Here is a 24,461-nt window from a genome sequence, read left to right as displayed (position 1 = left end):
ATTTCCGATTTTTGAAGTGTTTTACAGCGAAAACACAATATATCGTTATATTAGCTAACATCATAAGCTAGCATAAGGCAGCATTGATTCTAGTCAAGCGCTAGCCTAGCATAGTTAGCAGCGTTAGCATTCAACAGTTCGACATATATATGAAAAAGCATCCCAAATTGGGTCTTATCTTTCTTGGTACTCCATCAGAATGTTGTAACGGGGTCCAATGTCCAGTAGAGTCTTTAGTTGGGTTCCAGAACGAATGATTTCCCTCTTTGGTTAGCTAGCACGGTAGCATTGCTGCGCCAGAAAGCGTTTCTTCAAAAAATTCTTCCGTCGTTTCACATCTAAAGTCCAGAATAAATTGCAATAATATAATTAAAGTATATTGAAAAAACAACCTTTAGGATGATTGTGACATGTAGCAAATAATATCGTAGTCAGGCATCATATTCAAAGTTATCTACCTTGTTCCAGAAGCCGAGATCAAATTATCCTTCGCGCCCGGATTTTTATTTTAACTGCGCATGTCTCACAAGAAGTTCTGTTATTCAGTCCAGGGACGAGATATTCGACCCCTTTCAATTCTCACTTCCGCATTACAGTCTGACGTACGCCTCTGACGTGTCCCTATCGTCCCAAGTCAAATGGCCTTTTATAGAGAAGGTCTTAAAGAGACACATCGCATTTTGGGAAACTCAATTCGGCTGGGAAAATGGCTGTAAAAATATTTCTGTTCGACTTAGAGAAACAATTCAAACCTTTTTAGAAACTACAGACTGTTATCTATCCAACAGTAGTAAATATATGCATATTGGAAAATAAAAAGTTTCTTAGGAGGCCGTTTGAAAATGTGCACACATTTTCCAGTTTTTTCAATATTCAGCGTGCAGCCATAACAGGTTTTAAAGTGGCCTAAGAAGATTGTTCGATAGACCTGTTCAGATAGCAGCCGATATGCTCAAGACAGCTAACGATTAGCGGGCCGCAGTTAGTATATGGACGTTCAGGTTACGTCGCGATGGAGGGGCCGGTTGAAATACTCCCTCGGGCAGATAACGTCGGTATCCCAGTCGTGAAGGCCCGGTGGGGCTCCGCATCGTTAGTAAAACGGGTCCGGACAGGTGATTGTAGCCCAGGAGTGGCTGATGGAACTCTTCAGCTGGCTAGCTCCGGGATAATTGGTGTTTGCTCCGGAATTGATGTTAGCCGATAGTCACTCGGATAGCAGCTAGTTAGCTGCAAGATCCAGGTGTAAATGTCCAGAGCTTGAGGTAAAAATCCGGGGATATGGAGAGAAAATAGGTCTGGTATGCTCTGGTCTGAGTCGCGTTGTACAAAACTGGCAATAGTGTTCCGAGCTAAAGGATAGCTGATGAGCGCTAGCTGTGGTTAGCTGAACTACTAACGTTAGCTTGTGAGCTGGCTAACTTCTGGTTAGCTTGTTAGCTTCTGTTGTAGATTTCGGATACGAGGTGAATAATACTTTTGAGGAAGAAAAAAAACAGATCCGCACCACATTTGGTGAGGTGGGTTGCAGGAGAGTGTTTTGAAGTTGAGTTTTTAAGAAGAAAAGAATATATATATAAAAAGATATGCGAAGAAAAATATATAAAATATATATACACGGGACAAGACGAGGACAATGGACATCTGACTGCTACGCCATCTTGACAATGACATGTTGTGTGGTCCTCCCAGTACGACTCAGGAAACCTTGCAGTTTATTAGGCTACAGAAAAAGTAAGTTCTGATGAACTTCACAGCGTGGTGAAAGTGCAGGACGATGAGGGTCTTATTCTGGTGACATAATAATCGATGCTTGGCTGCCGTTTGACAAATAAAATAATCTCATCATGTAGGCTATACCTGCACTGTATCTGCGAGCTGTTGGCTAGAGCGCACGTGCCAATACCAGAGTGTGCACATTCGCTATATAACATTTTTGGGGACTAAACCATCGGTAGAGATGAGAATGCGATGGAAACCCGTTTAAGTAGTATTTTGTTATACAGTACATGGGAATTTATCTGCAACAAGTCAATTTGATGGAAACATATCTCTGGTGGAAAAATTTGCATATTGTTTTTATGCAGATTTTAGAATATTCTTATGAAAATCTTTCACCAATTGGATGGAAACCTAGCTAGTAAGTGTATTCTGACATCACATGCGTAAAACAAGGTTAAACAGTGTCTTAAAAATAACTACAGAGAAGTCTGATGGGGCAGAGCGAGAGTATAGTTGTGTTCACCACTGGAGACATCATGGCTGCCACCATCACTGGACACACACACGCAGTCACACGCACACACACACAAGTACTGTAAAAAAATATATTGAGAATCACTCAAAATGACTTGTTTTATATATCTAAGTCAACTAAAATGGTCAACTCACTCAAATTGTCTTAACCTATGAAATCAAATTGAATCAGCTAAAAACTACGTGTTTGCTCAACTTAGAAATTCACAACCATGAAGTGAAATCTACTGAAATAACATAAAAGTTGTGCTGAATAAAAAAAATGTTTTTTGGGGGGGCAGCGCTCATTAGAAATACACCCAGCATTCTTTGCAACCGTACATTTTTTACATTGACATTTTGGTAATTTAGCAGAGTGACGGATTACCAGGACGTGTGCTCTGGGCATGTGCTGACCAACTGGCAGGTGTCTTCACTGACATTTTCAACATGTCCCTGATTAAGTCTATAATACCAACATGTTTCAAGCAGACCACCATAGTCCCTGTGCCTAAGAACACAAAGGCAACCTGCCTAAATGACTACAGATCCGTAGCACTCACGTCTGTAGCCATGAAGTGCTTTGAAAGGTTGGTCATGGCTCACATCAACACCATCATCCCAGAAACCCTAGACCCACCTTAATTTGCATACCGCCCAAACAGATCCACAGATGATGCAATCTCTATTGCACTACACACTGCCTTTTCCCACCTGGACAAAAGGAACACTTATGTGAGAATGCTATGCATTGACTACAGCTCAGCGTTCAACACCATGGTACCCTCAAAGCTCATCACTAAGCTAAGGATCCTGGGACTAAACACCTACCTCTGGAACTGGATCCTGGACTTCCTGACGGGCCGCCCCCTAGGTGATGAGGGTAGGTAGCAACACATCTGCCACGCTGATGCTCAACGCTGGAGCCCCCCAGGGGTGCATGCTCAGTCCCCTCCTGTACTCCCTGTTCACCCACGACTGCATGGCCAGGCATGACTCCAACACCATCATTATGTTTGCAGACGACACAACAGTGGTAGGCCTGATCACCGACAACAACGAGACAGCCTATAGGGAGGAAGTCAGAGACCTGGCCGGGTGATGCCAGAATAACAACCTATCCCTCAACGTAACCAAGACTAAGGAGATTATTGTGGACTACATGAAAAGGAGGACCGAGCACGCCCCCATTCTCATCGATGGGGCTGTAGTGGAGCAGGTTGAGAGCTTCAAGTTCCTTGGTGTCAACATCAACAACAAACTAGAATGGTCCAAACACACCAAGACAGTCGTGAAGAGGGCACGACAAAGCCTATTCCCCCTCAGGAAACAAAAAATATTTGGCATGGGTCCTGAGATCCTCAAAAGGTTCTACAGCTGCAACATCGAGAGCATCCTGACTGGTTGCGTCACTGCCTGGTACGGCAATTGCTTGGCCTCTGACCGCAAGGCACTACAGAGGGTAGTGCGTACGGCCCAGTACATCACTGGGGCTAAGCTGCCTGCCATCCAGGCTGTGTCAGAGGAAGGCCCTAAAAATGGTCAAAGACCCCAGCCATCCCAGTCATAGACTGTTCTCTCTACTTTCGCATGGCAAGTGGTACCGGAGTGCCAAGTCTAGGACAAAAAAAGGCTTCACAACAGTTTTTTACCCCCAAGCCATAAGACTCCTGAACAGGTAATCAAATGGCTACCAGGACTATTTGCATTGTGTTCCCCCGCAACCCCTCTTTTTACGCTGCTGCTACTCTCTGTTTATCATATATGCATAGTCACTTTAGCTATACATTCATGTACATACTACCTCAATTGGGCCGACCAACCAGTGCTCCCGCACATTGGCTAACCGGGCTATCTGCATTGTGTCCCACCACCCACCAACCCCTCTTTTACGCTACTGCTACTCTCTGTTCATCATATATGCATAGTCACTTTAACCATATCTACATGTACATACTACCTCAATCAGCCTGACTAACCGGTGTCTGTATGTAGCCTCACTACTTTTATAGCCTCACTACTGCATATAGCCTGTCTTTTTACTGTTGTTTTATTTCTTTACTTACCTATTGTTCACCTAATACCTTTTTTGCAATATTGGTTAGAGCCTGTAAGTAAGCATTTCACTGTAAGGTACCTGTTGTAATACCTGTTGTATTCAGCGCACGTGACAAATAAACTTTGATTTGATTTGACTTCAGTCAGTGCATTCAACAAAGGTAGATAAACAACCACATGTATAAAGTAACAAGTAAAACGTTGCAGTAACCGTTACTGAAAATGTCGTTGAGGTTAAGTGGCCTGTTGGTGAAATGAAAAAGACAATTATTTAAAAAATGTAAAAATAAATGCATGATCAAGAGACAGATGGGAGCATAATGTTCCCTACTGAAAGCTCTATTGTATCATGGTTAGGGTTGTTTAGTCAATATATAGTCTATTTAACTGGACAGTTAGCTTAATTGAATATATGGAAGCTAGCTATCTCTGCTTAAACCTAAACTGATTCAACTATAAGCAGTAGGTTATGCTGACAAATGGTGCAGTTGCCTTACCTATCTTGTATTAGTCAAAGTAAATGTGGTGTAAGTTGGATAGCTTGACATTTTAAGTTGATAGTGCTTGAAAAAGTCCATGCAACTTTATGACTGGAAATAATATGTTGAAACAACAAATATGTTTTTACAGTGAGCACTCAAACAAACATTCAATGACATACCATATTTACATACACACACTGTTATTCTCTGTAACACGCACACTGTCTGCAGACAGTGCAGAATAATATTTTTAAAAAGACTTCTAAATCACTTATACATTTCGAAATCCCTGACAGTTTCCCCAAACTCTATCTCTAACACACACATTCTTCCCTACACACACAGAGTGCACTTGTCAAAGTTCACAGCAAACTCTGAGGCAGCGTTTAAACCTGGTCACTGAGGTGCAGAGCATCTATCATTAAAGCCAGATGAAGGCTGAAGTGAACAATGTGTTCTCCCTCACCTCCTCTATGCCTCTCTCACTCTGTGATGCTGAGCTCACCTTCAGCGGAAGAAGTAATAGATCATTATGTGAATGAGTGTCAGGCCCGTGAGGTGATATGACAGGAACACATTGTGCCCTGGTAGTTATTGTGTCCATTAAGAATTAACTTCTGATGGCGCTGTAATTATCATTTGGGACTGGAAGAGAGATAACGAGAGAACATACTAGGCTCTGACTGAATAAATCTATCTAATTTAGGCATGTACTTATTTCCAAGGACAACTATTTGCAATTGATAAGTGTGTGTGTGTTTCTCTTGTAAAGTTCTCATTCGCCCTCTGAAGAAGTCATTAAGAACAAATGTCTGTGACTTTAGCTAATTACACTCCCCATGGATTCTAAATCAATATTATTATTATGTGTGTGTAGGATACTTGTGTGTGTGTGTGCTTGCACATGTTCTTGCAAGCTTGCATGTGTGTTGGTATTTGTGTGTGTGTTTGCGTGCATGTGCATGCTTTTGTGTGTGTGTGTGTGTGTATACATGCTTGTGTGTGTTTGCATGCATGTGTGTGTGTGTGTGTGTGTGTGTGTGTGTGTGTGTGTGCGTGTGTGTGTGTGTGTGTGCATATGTGTGTGTGTGTGTGTGTGCATATGTGTGTGTGTGTGTGTGTGCGCATTTGTGTGTGTGTGTGTGTGTGTGCGCATATGTGTGTGTGTGTGTGTGTGCGCATATGTGTGTGTGTGTGTGTGTGTGCGCATATGTGTGTGTGTGTGTGTGCGCATATGTGTGTGTGTGTGTGTGTGTGTGCGCATATGTGTGTGTGTGCGTGTGCGTGTGCGTGTGCGTGTGCGTGTGCGTGTGCGTGTGTGTGTGTGTGTGCCCCCTGCGTAGGTCAAAATAGCTGTCTTTGGCTGAAGGGTAAGCTAAGCTGCAGTAAATACAATTTCATGCCCAGGTCAATCCTTCACAGTGGCAGAATGCGACACAGAGAGAGGAGCATCTTTCCCCCGCATAAAAACATTAGCACTGTGGTTCTGTGAATGACACAACATACAGTAGAGAACATTTACACAACATTTACACAACTGAACCTATAATGTATGATTATAAAATGAGAGTCTCAATATATGGGATGATTGTACAAGTTTTTGCGAATAGAAGACTTTCCTGGGCAGCATTTTGGCTGCAGAGCAACAGAGGATTAAATAACAATCCATCTCTGTAACTGATGCGGTGTGCGATTGATTGCCCTGATAATAATTGTAATCATTTATCTCCCGAATTGCTGTCAGTGCAGAGTAAGTCACCTTGTGACATCACAATGGCCAGTACAAATCCAGCAGATCCAGTGGATAAGGGATCTGCAGTTGGTCCAGAATTGTCTTATGCTACAGTTTCATCCCAGCTCTCCCCTCCTTGCTCCCTGCTCGCTGGCAGCTGTTAAACAGCCTTTTGTCAGGAGCTTTTGGTTAATCCAGTACAGTAGCTAGCTAGCTTGTCTCTCAGCTGGCTGTGCAGCAGCAGCCCCATTGACATGCAGATGTGGCAGACTGGCATCATCATGTGTTTAGCCTAATGTTAAACTAATCCACAGTGTGAGTGTGTGTGCATGTGTAGCGTTGGCCTCAATGCAGTGGTTTTATAGGGACCCTCCGGCGTTGCCTCTTATCAGGTTTTCATTGGGGGAGGTGGTGGCGAGACAACACATCAGTAGTAGCCCTGGTTCCCCTGAGCGGAGTGAGGTCGAGACAGAGATAGAGATAGAGACAGGCAGGGAATACTGAGAGGCTCCACTACATCACTGACTTTGGCATTACCTCTGTGATCATTAAGTCTGAATTGGGTAAATGAATTGCCAATTTCAGCAGCCTTAGGCACAGCTGGGTATGTGCATGGGTGTGGGGGGGGTGGGGGGCGGTGTGTGTGTGTGTGTGTGTGTGTGTGTGTGTGTGTGTGTGTGTATATCTGTGAGCCATGTGCTCTTGCTAGACTGTTGGGGGAGACTGGGAATTCATGGAGGGCAGACATTGTGTCAAGGTCAAACCAATACATATACATTACCATTACCATAAGCAGTAATGCAGCACTCATATAATGATATATTTACTTGTATATATTTTCTATAGGTAAACATTTTTCATATATATTTTATATACACTACTGTTCAGATTGTCCTTGTTTTTGAAGGAAAAGCACATTTTTTGTCCATTAAAATAACATCAAATTGATCCGAAATACAGTGTAGACATTGATAATGTTTTAAATGACTATTGTAGCTGGAAATGGCTGATTTTTCACCAGTTAGAGAAAGAGGAGTGGGAGGCCCCGGTGCACAACTGAGCAAGAGGACAAGTACATTAGAGTGTCTAGTTTGAGAAACAGACGCCTCACAAGTCCTCAACTGGCAGCTTCATTAAATAATACCCGCAAAACACCAGTCTCAACGTCAACAATGAAGAGGCAACTCCGGGATTCTGGCCTTCTAGGCAGAGTTGCAAAGAAAAAGCCATATCTCAGACTGGCCAATAAAAAATGTAAATGAAGATATGCAAAAGAACACAAACACAGAGGAACTGTTAAATTGTCAATTCCCATTTCTTGTGTGACAGTACAACATTATCTCAAGGTTCACTGTCTTCATCAACTCATCAATTCATTATACCATAATGATGTTTGTAGGGTTGGGAGAAAGTATTGGTGGAGGAAGAGGTAAAAATATCAATCCACATGTCAACCTACACACAGTCTTTCCCTCCATCTCATAATCTCTCTCACTTCATCTCATTTCCTGCATCTCTTTCTCTCTCCCTCCATCTCTTTCTCTCTCCTTCTCTATCTCCATGTCTCTATCCCTCCTTCTCTATCTCCATGTCTCTATCCCTCTGTCTCTTTCTCGCTCCTTCTCTGTCCCCATGTCTCTCTCTCTCCCTCCATCTCTTTCTCTCTCCTTCTTCATCTCCATGTCTCTCTCCCTACATCTCTTTCTCTCATTCTCTATCTCCATGTCTCTCTCCTCCATCTCTCTCCTAACCCCTGTACAATTCAATAAGCTATTACGCTACCATTGATCTTCTCCTCAGCCAAACATTTGCATTTGGGGCAGAAAAGTGATAAGCAAAGGGAATAGGGGAGGACAGACAGAACAGGGCTGTCTTAAAGGAGAGAAGGAGAGAGAGATGGAGATTTATAGAGTTTGGCAGGAGTTTAACACTTTAGCACCACTCCGACCATGTCAGATCAATGCTGTCTCTCTCCTTTGTCGCTGGAAAAGTGTGTGTGTGTGTGTGTGTGTGTGTGTGTGTGTGTGTGTGTGTGTGTGTGTGTGTGCGCGTGCGTGTGTGTTCACTGATCTGATGCCATTGTAAATCACTCAATAAGACAGGATGGAAGGCTGTGCTGCTGTCCAGCCACTGTCTGCTTGGCTCAGACTGCATCTTTTAAGGTAGATGCAGGATATCATGCACAGCAAATTATCACGTGTTAAATCAACACCGACAGTGTTAAATTAACACTGTACTTAGTGCTGACGTTGTCATACTTTATCAGTGTTAGGGAATTAACACGTTCATTGTTACGCAATAACATCTTATATTGTATTTTTAACCATTACACCAAGAGGTATCTCTTGACAAGGCCACTCAGTGTTGAGTGAAGGACAATACAATAATATTTACAAGTCTTTATTGCCACATGCTCTTATGTAAGCATTTACAAAGACTTCAGAACTGGCAGCCGACATGCTCAAATTGTAATTAACATAACCATAGACCCCTTAAACTGGTACAACACTTCCAGTCACAGGTGGCCAAAAATAAATATTTGAATGCCACGCACCCACTAACGAATCGAATATAATTTCCCAGTGTGCGTTGCCTTTGAGTGATTTGCAGTTACCACCCATGACTGTATTTGTTATTGACAGAGACATGGCTGTGGAATTCGTTCATTTTCAGTCCTGTGGACTTCACCAAGTGTTCCTGCTGTAGTTAAATGTTATTATTAAAATTAAACTGTTTATGACAATAGTTTACATATATCATAAGGCCTTACTTTGATGGCCAAGTTTTACCCTAAATGTAACGAACGTCGTCGGGAGAAGGAGAGGAGGACCAAGGTGCAGCGTGGTAAGTGTTCACTATTTTAATAAAACAACTGAACACTGAACAAAACAACAAAAATGACAAACGAACAGTCCTGTAAGGTGACGAAAAACACTAAACAGAAAATAATCACCCACAACTCGAAGTGGGAAAACAGGCTACCTAAATATGGTTCTCAATCAGAGACAACGATAGACAGCTGCCTCTGATTGAGAACCACACACGGCCAAACACAAAGAAATAGACAACATAGACATACAAACATAGAATGCCCACCCACATCACACCCTGACCAAACAAAAAATAGAAACATACAAAGCAATCTATGGTCAGGGCGTGACACTAACCCAATGGTGTTAGGCACCTCCTGGTTTACAGGCCACATCAGGCCTGCAAGTCACATTATCCTGGCTTGCAAAGTGATGTGTAATTCCTATTAGAATCCAGCCAGAGTTAGGACATCCAACAATTGGAATTTTTATTCACTCGCAACCTGCATTCACAATTACTGTCAGGGTTTGGAGACTGCCTAAACCATTCAAAAAATCAACACTAGTTAACACTGGCCAATTTGATGTGTATGTCTATGTGTCTATGTGTTCATGCACTAGTAGTGTATGGGTGTAATATGTTTGTATATGTGTGTAGTGTGTAATGTGTTACATGTATATGTAATGAGCCTGTTGAGTAAATGTATGTTCGTGATATGGTAGCACATGGTTTGACCTATAGATATTAATACCATGTGACCTGAAATGATGGTTTGCCAATGCACACTGAGGCGGAACAGTACAGAAGTACGAGAAGTGAATAGTTGAGATAAGAGAAGCGAAACTGGGGGTTCTAGTATCATTAAATCATTTCATCCACTTCTTTGATTATGTAATTATTCCCTACACCGCATCATCATCTCCTTCAGTCCTCTTTTCTCTCATTCTCCCACTTCCCTATGTGAGAATGGTGGTGTTTATGGTAGGTGTGTAGTTATAGATGGTTCTGGAACAAGTCAGAGGTAGTAACAGACAATTCCTGACTGCGGTCAGTTTAGGAGAGGTGATGACGACCATCATGTGAGCTGCCGACCCCCCATCCTTCTCTTTCTCTCTCCCCCTTTCCATCACATTTTCTATTTCTTACTTTTTCAGGAGATCTGTCTCTCTCTGTTTCCCGCCCTCACTACAGAGACTTGGAGGCATGTCAGGACCAGCAGCCACACAGACCGGTTGCAGCTGAGCTTAAGCTGTGACAGCCTTTTTGCTTCTGGGGAGAGGAAGAGGGAGAGAGGGAGAGAGAGAGTGAGAGAGAGAGAGAGAGAGAGAGAGAGAGAGAGAGAGAGGGCTAGAGAAACTCTAATACTGACAGCTCATTGACGATCCTCTTCAAGTCTCTCCTATTCAAAGGATCTTCCTCTCTCACAACTAAAATAGCTTCTGCTCACAGCGTTTCGGATTTGTACATTTGGTTTTCCAAATGTAGCAAATTTTTTAAGTAGCTACAGTCACAATGGCACCCGCAATAAAAGGCAACAAAAAAACTAAACAAATTCTGATTGTACACTAAAAAGAGGGATAATGGTGGAGAGGAGGAGAGGAATGAAGAGCATGAGAGAGAGAGAGAGAGAGAGAGAGAGAGAGAGAGAGAGAGAGAGAGAGAGAGAGAGAGAGAGAGAGAGAGAGAGAGAGAGAGAGAGAGAGAGAGAGGAAATAGGAATGCCAGCAGGAGAGTCATGGAGTAAGGGAGGGTAGAGGGTTACAGAAGCACAGAGGCAGAAAAAAGAGAGTTTGAAATGGGGAGAGGAAGCGGTGCACAGAGTGAGGGAGCGAGAGAGAGAGAGAGAGAGAGAGAGAGAGAGAGAGAGAGAGAGAGAAAGTGAGAGAAGAATACGGGGGAGCTAGGTTGATATCTGCAGCGCTCCAGCTGTGAGCTTAGCCTCCCCCGTCACAGTAGACTCAAGTGCAAGCTTTCACCACTGCTTAACCGCCAGAGAGAATGCAGGGGGAGGGAGGGATGGATAGAGAGAAGGTTTGAGGGAGAGAGAGCACAGGAGAAGAGAAGGGGAGAGGAAAGGCATGATGCAGAGTGGATGTCTGTGTTTATTCTGTCTCTCAGAGGAGCTGGGCTCAGAGGGAATGGCTGATTAGAGGAGAGGTGGATGTCAAGTGTAGAGCTAGTCTTTACCCCCCCATCTCTCTCTCTTTCTTTCTCATTCTCTCTCTCTCTCTCTCTCTCTCTCTCTTTCGCTCTCAATCTCTGAGATGCTGTTTGTTAGTGATTGAGGAGAGGGGGGATTGAGCAGAGTACTGAGTGAGTCCTTCTATAGGTGTCTGTGTGTGTGTGTGTGTGTGTGTGTGTGTGTGTGTGTGTGTGTGTGTGTGTGTGTGTGTGTGTGTGTGTGTGTCTTTTACACTACAGATCATCACCCCAGTACCACACTGCTGAACATTTATGGACAATATTTATGGACATCACTTTGTCCCGGGAAGTGAAGGAGTACATTCTGTTACATTGACAAACAATAGAAAAATACCACTGACTGTTTAGATATATTCTGAATAAACCATCTCTCTCCCTCTGTCTGTCTCTCTCCAGGCAGCATGAACCGTCCGGGGGCGGTCCCTGCCTTCCTCAGGACCCCCACGGTGATCCCGCCCCCACTGGACATGAAGCAGTTCCTGCAGTTCCCCATGGACACAGCTCCACCACAACACAGCATGGGCCTGTTCCACAACTTCAACACCAACAGTTACTCAACAGTGAGTAAACGGACTCCACACACACATGCGCACACACACATGTGCACACACACACACACACACACACACACACCTCATACTAACACATCATAGACACAGACTAACACAGCATACACACGCATGTAGACTCCCCATCCCCCTGTGTCAGCTTCTTTTACAACTTCAGGACTGTGGCTGAGTGGACAGCAGCAGGCAGGCACACACAGGGTCACCTCTCCACTTGGCCAGGTTCCCAAGAGCACGAAAATAAAGCATACACAATGAGTTTCCACCCTGACTGTATATTCAGAGGTCATACACTCTGTTTTAGCGGGGGAAATATAGCCTACTGTTTACTGTAAAAATACATCTATACACTGTACATGTTTGTTGCCAACTTCATATTTTGCCTTATGCAGTACATTGTGAATAGTCAATGCTATCTATCTAATGACGTGGCACTGACTAGTCAGACCAAGGGGAAGATTTCACACATCAACTCTAATGTCTCAACACATCAAACAGAGTAGCATTCCACAGAATATCCAGCTGCATGGTTGTTTCCATGTGTGGGTTTACATTGAAAAGCATATACACAAAAACAGTCATATTCAAAACAACACGGTCATGTTTACAACAACACAGGACAGAATGCAGCAGAGAGATATAGTAAATGACTAGCCCATAACTTGAAATATACCACTAGTGCAGTCTTGATGCAGGCTGTCTGACAGAATATTATTTGTACTTGTACCTGTCGCAGTGTGTCTGACAGATTATTAATCGTAATTGGCTTTGGTTTCGCATAATATTCCTGGATAGAGGACAGTGGGATGAATGTGCCTGTCATTTAGAGGTGTCTTCTCATGAATGAAGACAGGGGATGTATTCTAATGAAGTGGTGTGGTTTTATAGGATGACCCTCAATAATCAGTGGACAAGTGATTACAACTCCCTGTGGCAGCATGAGGCTCTGCATATACACAAAATGACCAGGCAAGCGTTTTACTGCAATACAATAAGTTATGGCTAATCAATTTTATAAGTGACACAGCCAGCGTTCCACATAGTCAGCGTTTTTAGACAAGGCCCCATTCAGTTCATTTCCAGATTGGGTTTCAAGTGAAGGTCAGCGACAAACAGTGGTGCGCACGCACGCGTGAGAGCGGCACACACACAGATGGGCTCACACACACACGCGCGCACACACACACGCACTTTCACGCACACACAGGCAAGCAGCAGACCAGGTTTCCATCCAATCATTTTATGCGTGTAAAGTTCGTCCGATAAAAACGTAATGAAAGGAAACAGCAATGATGGAAACAGCAAATTTGTCAGTAACCTTCCAAATGTCGACAAAACCAAATTCGCTAGTCAAGGTGGGATCTTTTTGTGTCTGTGAAATTGATTACGCCAGAAATGGCGGTGGAAACGCTATTATGTCCAAGTATTGATATAATAACCGTCATATGGAAGTAAAGTTGGAGTCAAGCGATGACATGTTGTGTGGTCCCTCCCACTACAACTCGGGAAGGCAAGTTATGATGAATTTAACAGGGTGGTGAAAGGTGATGAGCTTGATGCTCCTTTCCAATAAATATCAAGGGTTTTATTTTGGTGACATGATGATTACTTGGTGTTACCTTAGATTGTAAACTGTCATGGTCAAAACATAGAGGGTGGGGTTCACCAACATGGTTTAAATTAATCTAGGATTAGAGCTAATCTAGGTTTTGTAAATTTAGATTTTAAATTAATCAGAGATGTGTTGTTCCACTTAATTTTAAATCTGGATCATTAAATCTATGATTAACGGTTTTAAACTATGATTAGTGACATGTTACACCAATTTATGATGTATTTCGTGAGTTGAAGCGAAGTAGCTAGCCTACTTGACCAATGAGGCCACAAAGTTGCTGTTCCTTGATAAAATAAACAATGTAATGTTAGAACTACTGAAACTCCATCGTGAAAGGTTCTCATGGGTTGGCGGATTTGAAATAAAATCTGTTATTTGCCAGTACAAGACAGAAAACGAATTGGTTAGCTAACAGTAGCTACTGTAGCTAGCTAGTTTATAAACTGAGCTAGCTAGCATACACTATAATTTATAATTGTCATTTCTTAAGGTTATTTAGACATGTATTATTTGTCCGCTAGCCACCTCATCATGGCATGTCAAAGAAGTTCAAAATTCTTCATTTAGGAAAAAAAACTATTGTTGGAGCTGATGGAGGAATTTAGTAACGTACTGGAGGATTAAAAGACAGACAACACGACTGTCAAAAAGAAGGAAAATACCTGGGCCATTTTATGCAACATATGCAATGGATCGACATAGATTAAAGCAAAAGCCAAGAAGGATGTGGCAGAGAAGAGGCGGGGGCTATTTCAGACCGGAGCCGGATAGGGGCCTCCGTCCAAGGGAATTAATCCTATCACCCAGAAGATATGCGAGATGATTCCCAAACAGTTTGCCCCTCTCCATAACCCCAATGATGACGACGGACAACTTGACCCACCAATATTTAGTAAGCATAAATAACTGGTAAATATCAAGGCCTATAATGCACGTTAAAACTAATGTTAATGCTACTTCAAATCAAATCAAATTTATTTATATAGCCCTTCGTACATCAGCTGATATCTCAAAGTGCTATACAGAAACCCAGCCTAAAACCCCAAACAGCAAGCAATGCAGGTGTAGAAGCACGGTGGCTAGGAAAAACTCCCTAGAAAGGCCAAAACCCAGGAAGAAACCTAGAGAGGAACCAGGCTATGAGGGGTGGCCAGTCCTCTTCTGGCTGTGCCGGGTGGAGATTATAACAGAACATGGCCAAGATGTTCAAATGTTCAGAAATGACCAGCATGTTCAAATAATAATAATCACAGTAGTTGTCGAGGGTGCAGCACCTCAGGAGTAAATGTCAGTTGGCTTTTCATAGCTGATCATTAAGAGTATCTCCTGCGGTCTCTAGAGAGTTGAAAACAGCAGGTCTGGGACAGGTAGCACGTCCAGTGAACAGGTCAGGGTTCCATAGCCGCAGGCAGAACAGTTGAAACTGGAGCAGCAGCACGGCCAGGTGGACTGGGGACAGCAAGGAGTCATCATGTCAGGTCGTCCTGAGGCATGGTCCTAAGGCTCAGGTCCCCCGAGAGAGAGAAAGAAAGAGAGAAAGAGAGAATTAGAGAGCGCATAATTAAATTCACACAGGACACCAGATAAGACAGTACTCCAGATATAACAAACTGACCCTAGTCCCCCAACACATAAACTAATGCAGCATAAATACTGGAGGCTGAGACAGGAGGGGTCAGGAGACACTGTGGCCCCATCCGATGATACCCCCGGACAGGGCCAAACAGGAAGGATATAACCCCACCCACTTTGCCAAAGCACAGCCCCCACACCACTAGAGGGATATCTTCCATCACCAACTTACAATCCTGAGACAAGGCCGAGTATAGCCCACAAAGATCTCCGCCACGGCACAAACCAAGGGGGGGCGCCAACCCAGATAGGAAGATCATGTCAGTGACTCAACCCACTCAAGTGACGCACCCCTCCTAGGGAAGGCATGAAAGAGCACCAGTAAGCCAGTGACTCAGCCCCTGTAATAGGGTTAGAGGCAGAGAATCCCAGTGGAGAGAGGGGAACCGGCCAGGCAGAGACAGCAAGGGCGGTTCGTTGCTCCAGAGCCTTTCCGTTCACCTTCACACTCCTGGGCCAGACTACACTCAATCATATCACCTACTGAAGAGATAAGTCTTCAGTAAAGACTTAAAGGTTGAGACCGAGTCTGCGTCTCTCACATGGGTAGGCAGACCATTCCATAAAAATGGAGATCTATAGGAGAAAGCTCTGCCTCCAGCTGTTTGCTTAGAAATTCTAGGGACAATTAGGAGGCCTGCGTCTTGTGACCGTAGCGTACGTGTAGGTATGTACGGCAGGACCAACTCGGAAAGATAGGTAGGAGCAAGCCCATGTAACGCTTTGTAGGTTAACACTAAAACCTTGAAATCAGCCCTTGCCTTAACAGGAAGCCAGTGAAGGGAGGCTGGCACTGGAGTAATATGATCAAATTTTTTGGTTCTAGTCAGGATTCTAGCAGCCGTATTTAGCACTAACTGAAGTTTATTTAGTGCTTTATCCGGGTAGCCGGAAAGTAGAGCATTGCAGTAGTCTAACCTAGAAGTAACAAAAGCATGATTTAATTTTTCTGCATCATTGTTGGACAGAAAATGTCGGATTTTTGCAATGTTACGTAGATGGAAAAAAGCTGTCCTTGAAACAGTCTTGATATGTTCGTCAAAAGAGAGATCAGGGTCCAGAGTAACGCCAAGGTCCTTCACAGTTTTATTTGAGACGACTTTACAACCATCAAGATTAATTGTCAGATTTAACAGAAGATCTCTTTGTTTCTTGGGACCTAGAACAAGCATCTCTGTTTTGTCCGAGTTTAAAAGTAGAACGTTTTCAGCCATCCACTTCCTTATGTCTGAAACACAGGCTTCTAGCAAGGGCAATTTTGGGGCTTCACCATGTTTCATTGAAATGTACAGCTGTGTGTCATCCGCATAGCTGTTAAAGTTAACATTATGTTTTCGAATGACATCCCCCAAGAGGCAAAATATATAGTGAAAACAATAGTGGTCCTAAAACGGAAACTTGAGGAACACCGAAATGTACAGTTGATTTGTCAGAGGACAAACCATTCACAGAGACAAACTGATATCTTTCCGACAGATAAGATCTAAACCAGGCCAGAACTTGTCCGTGTAGACCAATTTGGGTTTCCAATCTCTCCAAAAGAATGTGGTGATCGACGGTATCAAAGGCCGCACTAAGGTCTAGTAGCACGAGGACAGATGCAGAGCCTCGGTCTGACGCCATTAAAGGGTCATTTACCACCTTCACAAGTGCAGTCTCAGTGCTATGATGGGGTCCAAAACCAGACTGAAGCATTTCGTATACATTGTTTGTCTTCAGGAAGGCAGTGAGTTGCTGCGCAACAGCTTTTTCAATTTCTTTTGAGAGGAATGGAAGATGGAAGATTCTATATAGGCCGATAGTTTTTATATTTTCTGGGTCAAGGTTTGGCTTTTTCAAGAGAGGCTTTATTACTGCCACTTTCAGTGAGTTTGGTACACGTCCGGTGGATAGAGAGACGTTTATTATGTTCAACATAGGAGGGCCAAGCACATGAAGCAGCTCTTTAAGTAGTTTAGTTGGAATAGGGTCCAGTATGCAACTTGAAGGTTTAGATGTCATGATTATTTTCATCATTGTGTCAAGAGATATAGTACTAAAACACTTAAGTGTCTCTCTTGATCCCAGGCCCTGGCAGAGTTGTGCAGACTCAGGACAGCTGAGCTTTGGAGGAATACGCAGATTTAAAGAGGAGTTTTAGTTAGCTTTGCGAAAGTATTAAAAATACATTTTGGATTGTTCTTATTTTCCTCAATTAAGTTGGAAAAATAGGATGATCGAGCAGCAGTGAGGGCTCTTCGATACTGCACGGTACTGTCCTTCCAAGCTAGTCGGAAGACTTCCAGTTCGGTGTGGCGCCATTTCCGTTCCAATTTTCTGGAAGCTTGCTTCAGAGCTCGGGTATTTTCTGTATACCAGGGAGCTAGTTTCTTATGACAAATGTTTTTAGTTTTTAGGGGTGCAGCTGCATCTAGGGTATTGCGCAAGGTTAAATTGAGTTCCTCAGTTAGGTGGTTATGTCACGTTCCTGACCTGTTTTCTGTTGTTTGGTATGTGTTTAATTGGTCAGGGCGTGAGTTGGGGTGGGTAGTCTATGTTATGTGTTTTCTATGTTGGGTTAATGTGTTGCCTGGTATGGTTCTCAATTAGAGGCAGGTGTTTGACGTTCCCTCTGATTGAGAGCCATATTAAGGTAGGTTGTTCTCACTGTTTGTTTGTGGGTGATTGTTCCTGTGTATACCACATGGGACTGTTTCGTTTGTTCGTTCGTTTTAGGTAGTCTGTTCCTGTTCGTGCGTTCTTCGTCTATATGTAAGTTCGTTTGTTTCAGGTTTGTTGCCTTCGTTTATTGTTTTGTAGTTTGTTCTATTGTTTTGTCAGTGTTTCGTCTGTTAAATAAATTCAGTATGTATTCATCACCCGCTGCGCCTTGGTCCGTTCAATCACCACAAGACGAACGTAACAGGTTAACTGATTTCTGTCCTCTGACGTCCTTGGGTAGGCAGAAGGAGTCTGGAAGGACATCAAGGAATCTTTGTGTTGTCTGAGAATTTATAGCATGACTTTTAAAGCTCCTTGGTTGGGGACTGAGCAGATTATTTATTGCGATTGCAAACGTAATAAAATGGTGGTCCGATATTCCAGGATTATGAGGAAAAACATTAAGATCTACAACATTTATTCCATGGGACAAAACTAGGTCCAGAGTATGACTGTGGCAGTGAGTAGGTCCAGAGACATGTTGGACAAAACCCACTGAGTCGATGATGGCTCCAAAAGCCTTTTGGAGTGGGTCTGTGGACTTTCCCATGTGAATATTAAAATCACCAAAATTAGAATATTATCTGCTATGACTACAAGGTCCGATAGGAATTCAGGGAACTCAGTGAGGAACGCTGTATATGGCCCAGGAGGCCTGTAAACAGTAGCTATAAAAAGTGATTGAGTAGGCTGCATAGATTTCATGACTAGAAGCTCAAAAGACGAAAACTTCATTTTTTTTTGTTGTAAATTGATATTTGCTATCGTAAATGTTAGCAACACCTCCGCCTTTGCGGGATGCACGGGGGATATGGTCACTAGTGTAACCAGGAGGTGAGGCCTCATTTAACACAGTAAATTCATCAGGCTTAAGCCATGTTTCAGTCAGGCCAATCACATCAAGATTATGATCAGTGATTATTTCATTGACTATAACTGCCTTTGAAGTGAGGGATCTAACATTAAGTAGCCCTATTTTGAGATGTGAGGTATCACGATCTCTTTCAATAATGGCAGGAATGGAGGAGGTCTTTATCCTAGTGAGATTGCTAAGGCGAACACCGCCATGTTTACTTTTGCCCAACCTAGGTCGAGACACAGTCTCAATGGGGATAGCTGAGCTGACTACACTGACTATGCTAGTGGCAGACTCCACTAAGCTGGCAGGCTGGCTAACAACCTGCTACCTGGCCTGCACCCTATTTCATTGTGGAGCTAGAGGAGTTAGAGCCCTGTCTATGTTGGTAGATAGGATGAGAGCACCCCTCCAGCTAGGATGGAGTCCGTCACTCCTCAGCAGGTCAGGCTTGGTCCTGTTTGTGGGTGAGTCCCAGAAAGAGGGCCAATTATCTACAAATTCTATCTTTTGGGAGGGGCAGAAAACAGTTTTCAACCAGCGATTGAGTTGTGAGACTCTGCTGTAGAGCTCATCACTCCCCCTAACTGGGAGGGGGCCAGAGACAATTACTCGATGCCGACACATTTTTCTAGCTGATTTACACGCTGAAGCTATGTTGCGCTTGGTGACCTCTGACTTTTTCATCCTAACATCGTACCTCACCACAATGTTAACGTTATCAGCCCCGTTACACCATGTTGCATAACATCATCATTCGTACCAAGGCTGGGCATATCATAAGCCCCAATTCAATTGTTGTACAAAATGGGCACGTAAATAGCCTACTAATAATGAGTTAATTATCATAAAACTCAACAGGATTCAACCTATATCTAAGTATTCTCTGAGGACCTCGTTTTGGTCTCTCCACAGTAGATAATGCTGCCATTTGATCAGTTAAACCACCTCAAGTGGCAGTTTAGAATTAATCTCCAATCTAAGTTTATATATTTTTTATTAATTGAACAACAGGCTTAAAATTAATCTAGGTTTAAAGTGAAAACTAAACTTAGATTAGAGGAAGGATTTAATTTAACTAGGATTCATTTAAAACTATGTTTAAAATTTGGTGCAACAAGATTAATAGATAAACCTTGATTTAACCCAGTTTAAGAGTTCATCCATCCACCCCCCCCCCCCCATAGATTCAATGGTTGTAAAGATGGGTAGAGGTCTGTCAGTAATAAAGAGATCCTCTGCTTTTTTGACACCACTCCACCACTCTCTAGTTTTAGCTTATCTTGATTATTGTCCAGTCATATGGTCAAGTGCTGCAAAGAAAGACCTAGTTAAGCTGCAGCTGGTTGAGAACAAAGCGGCGCGCCTTGTTCTTCATTGTAATCAGAGGGCTAATTGTAATAGTATGCATGCCGGTCTCTCTTGGTTAAGGGTTGAGGAAAGACTGACTGACTGTCTCACTTCTTATTTTATACAAAACATTTATGTGTTGGAAATCCCAAGTTGTTTGCATAGTTAACGTACACACAGCACTGACACACACACTTACCCCACCAGACATGCCACCGGGGGTCTTTTCACAGTACCCAGGTCCAGAACAAATTCAAGGAAATGTACAGTATTATACAGAGCCATGTTATGTTATGTGTTTCTATGTTTGGTTAAATGTGTTGCCTGATATGGTTCTCAATTAGAGGCAGGTGTTTGACGTTTCCTCTGATTGAGAACCATATTAAGGTAGGCTGTTCTCACTGTTTGTTTGTGGGTGATTGTCGCTGTGTCTGTGTTTTGTTGCACCACACGGTACTGTCTCGTTCGTGCATTCGTTTTTCCTGTTCGTGCGTTCTTCGTTTCATGTAGTTCTCATGTTCAGGTCTGTTTAGTTCGTTTTGTTATTTTGTAATTTCTAAAGTGTGCTTCGTCATCGTTATTCTTTTCTTTATTAAATTCATTATGTATTCATCACCCGCTGCGCCTTGGTCTGCTCATTCACCACAAGACGACCGTTACAACCTGGTTTCAAAAAACAATTAAAGCAACACCTCACAGCACAGTGCCTCTCCCCCATGTGACCTACTTGTTCTGTGTATGTACTGACATGCATGTGTAACTGATAGATGCGCGCACGCACACACACACACACGTTAATGTTTTTTTAATGTATGTATACTTTAAAGTATTTTGTCTGTAATGTCTTTTTCGTTATGTGTCGGACCCCAGTAAGACTAGCTATTGCCATTGGCATCGGCTAATGGGGATCCTAATAAATCTAATGCTTGGCTGCCGTTTGACAAATTAAAATAATCTTTCTCTTTTTATGTTTATTTTTTGATAATAATCTCATCATGTAGGCTATACCCACACTACAGTCTGTCTACGAGCTGTTGGCTAGAGCGCATGTGCCGATATCAGAATGGACACATTCGCTATATAACCACATTTATTTGTGACAAACCCATCAGTAGAGTTGAAAATGCAATGGAAACACATTTAACTTGTATTGTTTATTCGGTACATGGGGATTAAACCCGCAAAATGTATTTTATGTGCACTACATCGTCATGTACAGACTTTATCCGCAACCAGTCCATTTTATGGAAACACATCTCTGGTGGGAAAATGTGCTTACTGTTTTTATTGGGATTTTAGAATATTTGCATGAAAATGTGTTATCCTGTTTGGGACCATTTTGGTCAGGGTATACTGTAAACCTAGCTAGTGAGACTGAGTATGACAGAACATATTTACCCTGATAACCTCTAGAGGGTGCTAGAACAGAGGCTGAAAGTACGCCAGACCGAGCAGACACAAGAATTTGATAGAAACTTCACAGACATTGATAAGTAATGTATGAGATTGAGAGAACCACTAAAGTTTCCTAGTTGTTGTCAGATAATGAGTGACATTCTGATGAGGACCTGTTATTGTAACAGTCTGTGCTTAACCTCCGCCATGGGTCGTTGGACAAGCCTATTCGGAAATGAATCAAGTATGGGTAGCTGAGAAGGAAGTACCTTAATCTTTCCCCAGTTGCCTCAGCTATAAAAAACAAGTTAAACTACCTCGTACCCCTGCACACTGAGTCAGTACTGGTACCCCTTGTATATACAGTGCATTCGGAAAGTATTCAGATAGGGGTTGCTCAGCTCGGACACCAATAACATAGTCAAAAAAGGGGAACTGTAGCCAACATAACCTTCACTCCAAATCAAAACTCCAAACCTACAACCTGATTTTAGACAAAATTACCTGGAACAATACTTACTACCAAACCAACGACCAGCAAAAGAAACAGAAACCCGAAAACCCTATTCAACCTGGAAATGAGTGAGTAATGTTTAGTCTGATGCTACTTTTAAAGCCAATAAGAAAAATCAATTACAATAATATATTTCTACTATAAGGACTGAATTCTAAGTTAAGGCTACCAAGCTTGCTAGGACAGAACTTATCTGGCTGCAACTTCAATTAGTACTGAGGTCTGAAGTGAGAGGTGTCAAAGCCCTTGAGCCCAACAATGGTAGGAGAGTTTCACAGCCTCCCCCACCCAAATGCAGAGGCCTTTGAAGCCCCCTCTCTCTGTGCAGTGGTCATTACAGTAAATCACCCTCTGGATTCATCTCTTTTTGAACTGATATGCAGCCAGGACACTTCAATTGTAAATTACCTTAATAAGAAACAATATTGTTGCTTTGATCACATCAGAAGATTTACTCCAGAAAGGAGTGACTTGACATCGCAATCTCCAAAATACAACAGCCACAGGACAACTTTGTGTGGGCGTCATAAAGGACCATTCGCCGAAACTGAAGAGATATAGCTAGCTAAAATCCTAATTTTGCCCGTGGAAAAAAAACAGTGGACAGAGACTTGCTAGATACGTTAGCTAGCTAGCTGGGATTTCTAACAAGGAATCTGCCTCCTGGAAAAAGAAAAAAGCTTCTAACAAGTGGGTGTGACACCTACTCCCATTGCCTGCTGCGCTGCTGCTTGGATTCCACCTGGCGATCTGTTCGCCTTCTGCCTTGGTCTGTCTCCCCCTGTCTGGTACAGGTACCCCCGCCACACTCCCCCTTCTCTCCCGAGCTTTCGCTCGCCTCCAGCACACACGCACTTTTATTTATTGTTTATTGTTTACTCCATGTGTAACTCTGTGTGGTTGTCTGTTCACACTACTATGCTTTATCTTGGCCAGGTCGCAGTTGCAAATGAGAACTTGTTCTCAACTAGCCTACCTGGTTAAATAAAGGTGAAATAAAAAAAATAATAAAAAAACTTACACACACACACACTGCAGACTTTGTACTGATCAGAATTTTAGGTAGGCTAATTAACTTGTGAAGCTTATTATGTGAGCTTACTCAGAAACACTTTAATTAACTACTATAGGCCTACTATTTATTTATTTATTTTATCTCATACTTTTATAGCCTACTGGACTAATAGAGAGGTACTCTCTCAAGATATCTTGTTGGGGTGATTGACTCTTTGAACTTACAACGATTAGCCCCAAGTTGTCATATTTTTTTCTTGTGTTTATGCTATTTGTTTCATGACACCTGCGTGATTTGTTGACTATGAACTTGCTTGTTTACCCAACCATGGGACAGAATATGTTTGTTCCCAAACATGGGACTCTGACTCTCTATTGGTTACACAGACTCTTGGCCTCCCGTCCTATTCTAACTACCTCTCGCCGGCTTTGTATTCATGTTACCTGATGAAATTGCTCTACAATATGATCTTGTTGCCATCTGATGCACATTCAAATGTCATAAAAAATCAACACTGCAGAGCTCTCCCTGTCCTCTGCCGTGCCCTGATTGTATTACTGCTGATGATATCTGGAAATGTGCATGTACACCCTAGCCCACCTACTGTTGCTAGCCCCAATTCTGACTTGTGCTCTGATATCTGTTTCACTGATTTCTGCTCTCGTAAAAGCCTTGGTTTTCTGCACGTTAACACTAGAAGCTTATTACATAAAATGTATCAATTGAAAGTGTGGGTTCACAGCTCCAATCCAGATGTGCTGGTCATTACTGAGACGTGGTTAAGAAAGAGTGTTTCGAACACTGATGTTAACCTTTCTGGTAATAACCTTTTTTGGCAAGACATATCTTCCAAAGGTGGTGGAGTGACAATCTTTACCAAGGAACACCTTCAGTGCTCGGTTGTCTCCACAAAATCTGTCCCCAAACAATTTGATTTGCTGGTTTTAAGCATTAAACTTTCAAATAACTCTTTATTGACTGTTGCTGGGTGTTCTCGTCCAACCTCAGCACCAGCCTGTAACTTATCTCCCCTTAGCTCTCTCCGGGCCCCTTACACTAAGTCTGAATTTGTCCTGGTAGGTCACCTGAACTGGGACATGCTTAAACCACCTGACCAATCCTAAAGCATTGGGACTCCCTAAATCTTTCTCAGATTATTACCAATCCCACAAGGTATGACTCCGAACACCCAGAAAAGGCTACTATCCTTGATGTTATCCTCACAAAAAATCCTGATAGGCATCAGTCTGGTGTTTTCTGTAATGACCTTAGTGATCACTGTTTTACAGCCTGTGTTT

General features: G+C 42.7%; 1 protein-coding gene across 2 annotated transcripts in view; it reads left to right on the top strand.

Moving 5' to 3' along the window:
- LOC129848224 (zinc finger protein 385A-like) overlaps nt 1–24,461 on the top strand; it is a 96,050-nt gene that overhangs the window by 33,058 nt on the left and 38,531 nt on the right. For both annotated transcript variants that reach the window (XM_055915642.1, XM_055915643.1), the window contains exon 2: nt 11,917–12,080. In XM_055915642.1, coding sequence (XP_055771617.1) covers nt 11,917–12,080 — 164 coding nt within the window. The remainder of the gene's footprint in view (nt 1–11,916; nt 12,081–24,461) is intronic.

Source organism: Salvelinus fontinalis, chromosome 3 (assembly GCF_029448725.1).
Source record: "Salvelinus fontinalis isolate EN_2023a chromosome 3, ASM2944872v1, whole genome shotgun sequence".
NCBI lineage: Eukaryota > Metazoa > Chordata > Actinopteri > Salmoniformes > Salmonidae > Salvelinus > Salvelinus fontinalis.
The sequence above is the reverse complement of the archived record's forward strand: the minus strand, read 5'-3'. Positions and strand labels throughout refer to the sequence as shown.